The 9808-nt window shown below is 35.8% G+C and overlaps 1 protein-coding gene across 3 annotated transcripts in view; it reads right to left on the bottom strand.

Moving 5' to 3' along the window:
• LOC133643249 (anti-Muellerian hormone type-2 receptor-like) overlaps window positions 1–9808 on the bottom strand; it is a 32222-nt gene that overhangs the window by 12458 nt on the left and 9956 nt on the right. For all 3 annotated transcript variants that reach the window (XM_062037699.1, XM_062037697.1, XM_062037698.1), the window contains 4 exons: window positions 4588–4680; window positions 2711–2772; window positions 2396–2617; window positions 979–1093 (listed from right to left, as the gene is read on the bottom strand). In XM_062037699.1, coding sequence (XP_061893683.1) covers window positions 979–1093; window positions 2396–2617; window positions 2711–2772; window positions 4588–4680 — 492 coding nt within the window. The remainder of the gene's footprint in view (window positions 1–978; window positions 1094–2395; window positions 2618–2710; window positions 2773–4587; window positions 4681–9808) is intronic.

Genomic DNA, 9808 nt, shown 5'->3' with positions numbered 1-9808 from the left:
GCGCAGCAAGTATATGCCGCGCACCAAATCAAATCCCATCTGAATTCTAAACAAAATAAACATATTTATTCTATGTAATTTTGCAATGCAACTCTGAGTGACAGTGACAACAAGCGGCCCTAACGGTGTTCGTCAACACCGTTCAATTGAACACCGTTCAATTATTGTAACGTCTATCGAGATGCTTCGAGGACAGGAATTATATCGATCACTTTATTGAACAAAACTGTTTATATTCGGACATAACCACACCAAAAACATGAGTAAAACAATTCTATCTCGAAAAACTAGTCATTTTCTGCCGTACAAACCAGGCCAAAACCAACTTGTCATCTGTCACCAACACGCATAACACTAAACCACTGGTGCGTTTAAGGCCACACAAAAAGTCGGACAACTCAAACACCACACAAAGTTACACTATGACTCCTCAGTCATACGTGTGCTTATTTTACTGTCATTTATTATTAATGTTAATTTATATATATTAGTCATGGAATGCTGTTACACACACTATGTTGAAGTATTACTATTATTATTATTATTATTATTTATCTTACGGTATACATCAAAAATAATATTGAGCAAAATTTAATTGAAATATTGTCGATGTGGCCCTCCAGCAGTGCTCGGGTAGCTCATGCGGCCCCCGGTAAAAATTAATTGCCCACCCCTGCTCTAAACACTAAAATATGCCTCTTACTGAATTGCACTTAACAAATCGCAGGCATATTGTATGCAGTAATGTACTTACAAAATATGCACTTACACAACATCAAATCCTGTTGAAGTATCTTCCTGCTAGAAAATGACTACCTTGAGCCAGCGCCCTCTCCTGGATTCATAACTGCAGCCCCTTTTTTACTTCTGTAAATAGCGCCGTCATAACACTTGGTATTTAAGTTCCAATTAAAAAATGATACATTTGTAATTTAAAGCAGAGAAAAGAAAGCATCTACTATATTCAGAGTAACTTACCTGGTGTACGAAGGTCCGAATGGAGATAGGAGAGTCCCTGCGATAAAGAGTGGCACAACTTAAGTGACAACGGCCAGCTGGTGGTGTTCTTGCACAAAAAAGAGTGCAAAGAGCCCTGAAATGAAATGAAAATAAAGTTATGCTAAGGAAAGCATTGTGAACATTGAAAGTTCAACCACAACATGATAGTCGTAAATACAGCACTTAAACCAGAGGTATCCAAAGTGTGCTTCGGGGTCCATTTGTGGCCCGCAGTTAATTTTTTATTGGGCTGTGACGCCTTCTACACACAAAATAAACACGTTTTTGAGTAGAAAATAAACAAAAAACAAAAACATTGGAAAAATGGAACCAGACCAATTTACCTCCAAAATGGGACCAGAAAACTAAAAACTAAAACTACAATGTGAGTCTTCTACATGGTGTTTGATGAACATATGCACAAATTACTTGCAAAATATGGTAAGATTTTGCGTGTGCTAAAGCTCTGGTGTTATAATGATACAAATATTAATAAAAAATATGCATAATTGATTAAACTAAATTGTATGTTTTTTTTGTTACGTTTCGGCGTGTGATACATGTATGGACATGTATGGACAGATGCAGACACAGCAGCAAATGCAGAAAAGAAGCCCTCTATATTAGGGACACACAAGTAATAAAATAACAAAGATTTGCAGCTGGGAAGAGCACAAATGGAAAACAGGCGTATGAAGCGTATATATATATACATATATATAATGTATTTGTAGATTATATAGATAGATAGATAGATAGATAGATAGATAGATAGATAGATAGATAGATAGATAGATAGATAGATAGATAGATAGATAGATAGATGTATACATACATACATATATACACACACATATACAAATACACATAGTATAAATTAGGGCTGTCAAATTATTAAAATATTTATTCACGATTAATCACATTTCATTGATAGTTAACTCAAAATTAATCACGATTAATCGCAGAAAGATATACTTTTTTGTCATTAATAAGTTTACCCTACACATATAATTTTGAAGATTTTAATACCATGACTGGACAATTAATTAGTGTTTTTAAACATTATGCTTTTTGAACATACATATACACCTATATATTTACATACACACACACACACACAAATATATATATATATATATATATATATATATATATATATATATATATATATATATATATATATATATACACACACACACACACGTTTACATGCATGCACGCACACACCAAATTTTTTAACTGACATTTTGCACACAAATTTGGTTTCAGGGAAATGTCAGCATAATTTGATGTAAAAATAATTCAGTTCACCAAATTCAATTGCAAAAAATGTAGTTTTCAGTAATTCAGTTTCAGTCATAACCATGTCAAAGAATGACAAACGTTAGGCACTCACATATTCCGCAAACTGCAGGACAATGAGCCAGCTGCCATCATGGGACCGTCTCCCAGAGTCCAGGAAGTGGATAATGTTGGCGTGCTTCATCAGCGGAAGTTTGTAAACCTCTTCCTCCAAGGTGAATGCGTGTTTCATGGCGGCAGGGATAACTTTAACCGCCACCGTGGAGCCTCTGTGTGTTCCCCGCCAAACAGTGGCAAAATGCCCACAGGCCACGATCTGAAAGAGATACAGTAAATGTGCAAAATGCTGCCAAGTGAGATTTCCCAGTTTTAAACACACCGTATGGTATACCTTGTATGTTTAGTTTACCTGCTGTAGTTGTATATGAGTGACATCTATCTGTGGGGTTGGTGTTGTTGGGGAGGAACACACTGGGGAGATATAAAGCAAAATCTAAATTTTCATCATACAGTACATCAAAATAATTTATTAATAATCGCACCATGTTTCCTCATACAGTGGCAGGGTATTCTGTGTACCAGGAGTCTAAGACGCCTAGGTCTACTTATTGCAACGTAATAGAGGACTTGTCCGTCATGATTTCACATGCAAAATCCTGGCTAACAGTCTCAAACTGAAAAAAGAAATACATTTTAAGTGTAAAAAATAAGATTTAAATCTGAAAAAACTTTAAAAATCTTAAAGTTAAAAATGCTAATTATTAATTCTTACCATCATTTTCAAATTAAATTTTTTTCCCGGTACAGAACTTGTGGCATAAATGTAGCTCATAGTAAAGTTGCCTTTTGATTTAACTTGGAATTATTTTTCAGTGCTTGTATTTTGTTGAATTCCTTTAAGTACTGTATTATTATCCATCATGGTTATGGTGTTGAGTTTATTCCGAACATGCATATAATTACAAAATGATACATGACATAATTGCAGTTTTTCCATTACAGCATGTCCGAAAAGGAGTAGGAACAAGCAGAGCCTATTTAGTCCTACCCCCTTTCATATCATAGAAATTACTAAGACCTTTTTTACTATTTATTCTGTAAGACAACAATGAATAAATACATAAATGAGAAGTAAAAAAATGATTAAATAAATAAATAATAAATAAAAGTTCTCATGAATAAATAGTTAAGTAATTTATGGTTCCCATTATGAGAGGAAATAAGATTATCTCACTTTTAATAAGGTTTCATATATTTATCAGGATTCTTCTTTCTACTTTGTAAACACTTACAATTTGAACACTTTCTTAAACTGAATCATATTACAACATTGTTTGATTTCTTTCATCAATTCCATTATTTAATCCCACATAATGATATGCCAAAGGTTTTAAGTGTTGTATGTGCGTAAAAATGTTTTAAACTAGATTTGGAAAGAATGGTTGTACATTCTTGGGTAGCAGATTATAATTTGCTTTGTGCAAAATTTTAGCTGTTTGCACATGCACAAAATATATAAATTCCAATATTGTTGATTGAATAAATAAAGGGTTTGAATGTTCTCGATATCCAACGTTATGTATTATTCTTTTTTTATTGATCTTTTTTGCAACAAGGTAAGTTTGTAGTTATTTCCCCATGCCTGATCTATTTTTTTTAATGTATTTTATAAGGATATCACGATTCCCATTTTTGGCCTCTAATCCCGAACCAGTTCTTTTTTTTATTTATTTAGAGTCCCGATCTGATACTTTGACAATAGATTATAGAAGTGAAAATGGTTGTGTTGATCTTGTTAAACCAATAATTAGAAAAATACACACGTGATCAGAATTAATATCGGCCAATCTCACTCAAGTATGACCGGAATCGGCAGCATAAAAACTCTCTATGAAACATCCCTAATTATATTTGTGTAACTGACCGGCATACACAGTGATTATTGGGGCTGTTTGAGGAAGTAATGTATTTTCACACATGGGAAAACCTTTGTAGATGTCCTTGTTGAAGTTGATAAGTGATTATGCATGGACTATGCAGAAAAAAGGTAGTGTTGAAGAACGGTGCCTTACACACGTTGAAGGGGAGCCTTGGAGGAGCGATAAGCACCAAGGCCGAAGCAGCAGAAAAAATGAAACTGTTGCAATGGCAAACAAAAGCATGAGGAGGGTGTCCTTTAATCCACAGTGTGAAAAACCCTGAATAATTTGAGAGCATCTTCTTAAATGCATAGTATGAGTGGCCACTATTCACATAGGGAACAAAACAATGTCAAAAAAAAGTTACTTTTCTTTTTTGAGAGATGTTTCCATCGAAGAGCAACAACCACAAGGCACAGAAGCGCCACACTCAGGACAACAAGTAGGATCCATGTTGCTTCTACGAGGGGAAAAAAAACGTGTTAAGTTCTGAGGAAATCAAGCCAATTCGATTTACATAGCTACAATTCTCAACTGGCACTCTATACATAAACTCCACTCCACATACATTAAACTGAACCCCACATGAGCAAGCACCTGGCGACAGAGGCAAGGAAAAACTCCCTCTAAAGCAGGGGTGTCAAACTTATTTTAGCTCAGGGGCCGCATGGAGGAAAATCTGTGCACACGCGGGGCGGACTATTAAAATCATGGCATTAAAACTAAAAAATAAAGACAACTTCAGATTGTTTTCTTTGTCTTACTTTGGCCAAAAATAGAACAAACACATTCTGAAAAAATTACAATAAAAATATAGAAAAATATACCGGCAGCGGTAAAGTTTAGGTCAATGAATGAACTGAATAAATTTACATATGCATAAAAATGTGTTTTCTTTTGTATTATTTTTTTTAATAAATTAAGTAACATTTATGACAACCTCTTTCCAAAACACAATTAAGAATGTGAGATATAACAGGATAATGCATATATTTATCATTTGTTTTCAAAACGCTGGCAAAAAAGTGGGACCCCATTTTTATGACTTGATGGGGCCCCTGGGACCCCATTTTTATGACTTGATGGGGCCCCTGGGACCCCATTTTGAAAATTTCTAGCGCCAACACTGATGGAGTATTGGTGCGTGCAAATCAGCAGCAGGCGGCTGTGGCCTGCGGGCCGGTTCTAATACTAATCAAATATCACCCCGGGGGCCACAGATCATTCATTCGCTGGCCGGATTTGGCCCGCGGGCCTTGAATTTGACACACAGGGAGTAGAGGGACTAAGGGTAGATAGAGGGAGAACTATATTACAGTATGTCACATCGGCATCAAAAGGGCCGATTACCGCCTGCAGATCGTGTTATAATGGAACATTTTGCAGTACATTCTTAAAAACCCAAATTTAACAAGGAGATGAAAAAAATGAACACCAAGAACTAAAATAAATGAGCAAAAAGGCATGTTATTACAAAAAAAAACTTTGAAATGTTGATACGGATAAAAAAAGGCGGTCTTTGTTTCACGCCATTCCGCGTGGCGATGTTTTGTGGTTACAAACGCGCTGCCATAAATAAATGAAAAACTTCATTTTGGTAACAAGATTTGCTCAAAAATATTTTAGCACACGCAATTGAAAAATAGCCTATGTGCTTTTCACCGGCACAGCTGCACTGAGGAGGGATTACTGTACGTTGCTTATTTGTAGAGGTGTCACGATCAGGGACGTGCACATGATTATAGAGGGGCAGGGGCTCAAAGTCAAAAAAGGGCAGAACATTTTTTTTTGGTCCTTTACACAATATGGAAATTAATGTAAAATTTAATTTGCTAATAGGAAGCTAACTACTTAGCTGTGTGTCCTTTGTAGGTAAAAGTGATTGCCATTTCTTTTGTGTCAACAAATTATTGTCATAATGAGTTAATTCACATTATCATAGGCTTGGAAGACATGAAAAGCAACAAAACACTGGTTTATTATTAGGCTATTTATTGTTAAAGATAAGCACTCTAATATTGAACATTGAACAGTGCAACATGAACTCTGAAAAAAAATACAAAAATAAATACCCAAATGGAAAAAACTTCACTGTGAAAATCTGTCCTTCTTCCCTTAACTTGATGAAAACACCATCAAGTTGTAACTTATGGTCTTTTTCAATTAATGCTCAGACTAAACAACTGAAACGCAATACAGGGCCAAAAATATGGACCAGGGGCCAGTCGAGGGCTGTAGGATGGAGGCCACCCATACCCAAATACGCTCCTCAATGTAAATTCAGGGCTTCCATGAAATGCAGTGAAATCATCAATTTTAGCCATGCATTAAGAGGTCTGCTACCCTTAGCTGCTTCCTGGCGCTCCTTCTCCTTCCTTTTCTGTATCCTTTCTTTTTTTGGCATTGTGCTGCAGGCATAATCAACATGAATCAAGTTTAAATACAGATGGTAATATTCCTAACAGATAACCTACATCTTACATCCCCAGAATGCTGAAATTATTATTATTATTATTAATAATAATAATAATTATTATTATTATTATCATTATTATTATTATTATTGTTATTATTATCATTATTATCATTATTATTATTATTATTATTTTGTTAACCCACACAGTAATAGCAAAGTCACAATAAACTTTATATCTAAACCTCTATTGTGAGAAAAATGTGATCCGCCGTAAACACAGTGCATTTTATTTTGAAAATTAACCCAATGTTTTATTTTGTATTTTGTTCACTACTTCCTGTCCCGCACGATCCGCTCTGCTCTGTGCGGACTTGATGTGGCGTGCTCAATTGATGCGCCGTGCTCCGACGTCCGGCAAAAACAGAAGCGGACACATTGAATAATACAGCGTTTTTCTGAAATATTACCCATATTAGATGCTGAATAAGTGGACGGCGACTAGACCATAACATAACTCACAGGTTCAAGTTGCTCCACTGTCACGTCTCCGGCTCAGGGGCGCAGTTGGCTCTCTCTCCTCTCACTTACTCACTCACTCGCCCTCTCTCTCTTAAGATAAATGTGTGCTTTTAAAGTGGAGTGAATTTGTTTTTGGGCGAAACCTCGTGGTAACAATTATTCATTAAATCAAGGTCATGACACAGCAAGTTGAAAAATGCTGACACGTTTCTTACTGGATACTTTCTAACACGCTTCTGCCCTGGAGACTTTGTATGTGTAATTAATATGCAACTATAATTATTGCAATACTTCATATTGACAACCTTGAAGTTTTAAACTGCAAAGTTGTTCAATTATGATTACGTATTTCTAGCTGGTGTGCTATTGCCTGCTTATCTGTTGTGTAGCTGCTAGCTCCTAGCAGCCTACCATGTCTACCTTTTGTAAAATGACGTGACTAAAATAGAAGAAAATAACGCTTATTGGAGGACATTTAGATGTGAACTGGCTGTCCACAAGTAAAAGTATCACAGCTTGTAATTGGAGATTTTACATGCAAGCCAATATCATCCCATACTTATTCTTTTTTTTTTGCTGACATCAGACCGATTTTCGACATCAATGTTGGATCAGTACGCCCCTACTTATTGGTTAACTTTTTGCACTTCATTAGGTTTTCCAAGCGTGAGGCAGACTCTTCTGGGGGCAGACTGTAAAAGAAAATGAACGTGAAAAAATAAGACGTCGTAAGTTGCTCAATGAGTGGATAACTTAACATTGGCTGTGTGCTCGGTCCAAGCCGCTCTTGAAGGATAAAAAGTAGGGATGTCCGATAATGGCTTTTTTGCCGATATTCCGATATTGTCCAACTCTTAATTACCGATATCAACCGATACCGATATAAAACGATATATACAGTCGTGGAATTAACACATTATTATGCCTAATTTGGACAACCAGGTATGGTGAAGATAAGGCCCTTTTAAAAAATTGATAAAATAAAATAAGATAAATAAATTAAAAACATTTTCTTTAATAAAAAAGAAAGAAAACAATATAAAAACAGTTACATAGAAATGACTAATTCATGAAAATGAGTAAAATTAACTGTTAAAGGTTAGTACTATTAGTGGACCAGCAGCACGCACAATCATGTGTGCTTACGGACTGTATCCCTTGCAGACTGTATTGATATATATTGATATATAATGTAGGAACCAGAATATTAATAACAGAAAGAAACAACCCTTTTGTGTGAATGAGGGAGGGAGGGGTTTTTGGGTTGGTGCACTAACTCTAAGTGTATCTTGTGTTTTTTATGTTGATTTAATAAATAAAAAAATAAAATAAATTTAAAAAACGATACCGATAATTAAAAAAATTATACCGATAATTTCCGATATTACATTTTAAAGCATTTATCGGACATCTCTAATAAAAAGAGTACCTATAAAACATATTAGAGGAATATTTTCTACCTTTATCAATCAATCATCAATCAATGTTTATTTATATAGCCCTAAATCACGAGTGTCTCAAAGGGCTGCACAAATCACAACGACATCCTCGGCTCAGATCCCACATCAGGGCAAGGAAAAACTCAACCCAATGGGACAATGAGAAACCTTGGAGAGGACCGCAGATGTGGGGACACCCCACACCCCCAGGGCGACCTTTAAGCAGAATCTCTACTAGAAGAGAAACACGCGTGATGAGCTCACCCTGTTTCGTTATCTATGCACTCTCACACACATGGATTATAATTAATAGTGTCATGAATTACAAGCCTGGAGAAAGAGTGAAGGTGTGTGCGCCAATTTAACTTTCAGTTTCGATACCAGTTAAGGCGTAGCAAACGAGGTGGACAAAAGCATGAGAGACGGGCGACCCTTTAAGAAGCTGTTTCAACATTTTGATAGCTCGGTTTATTCTCTCACAGCGCTAGTATTTCTGTTATTTGTACTTACTCCATTTTTGTAGAATAAATTGTTAAGTGTCAATTCTAGTCAACTCTCATCAATTAGAACAAAAGGATCTGGGTGGACTCTACCCTCCTAAAAGCAGGTCCTAATAATTTTGTGGAATAGTCAACTACTATGAGACGGACAATGATAATTAATCCTCCCTTGTAACCACAGGAACGTTTTTTTTGTTACGAATTACAATAACCATTTTGTTTAATCATTTTATTACAGTATTTTCATGTTTTCTGTGCACAGTGTGACTGATTTAGGTGTTAATGATTATTAGTTTTAACTTACATTGCAGTCGTAGGAATCGAACTCTTTGCTAATTTAAGACCAACCGTACTAATAAAAACATATTTAAAAACGCTACATTGCCTACGCTATATTGCCAAAAGTATTTGGCCACCCATCCAAATGATCAGAATCAGGTGTCCTAATTACTTGGCCCGGTGTATAAAATCAAGCATTTAGGCATGGAGACTGTTTCTACAAACTTTTGTGAAATAATGGGCCGCTCTCAGTGATTTCCAGCGTGGAACTGTCATAGGATGCCACTTGTGCAACAAATCCAGTCGTGAAATATCCTCGCTCCTAAATATTCCAAAGTCAACTTTATTATAATAAAAGTGAAGAGTTTGGGAACAACAGCAACTCAGCCACCAAGTAGTAGGCCACGTAAACTGACAGAGAGGGGTCAGCGGATG

The sequence above is a fragment of the Entelurus aequoreus genome, linkage group LG26 (assembly GCF_033978785.1).
Source record: "Entelurus aequoreus isolate RoL-2023_Sb linkage group LG26, RoL_Eaeq_v1.1, whole genome shotgun sequence".
Lineage (NCBI taxonomy): Eukaryota > Metazoa > Chordata > Actinopteri > Syngnathiformes > Syngnathidae > Entelurus > Entelurus aequoreus.
This window is presented reverse-complemented; position numbering and strand designations above follow the sequence as displayed.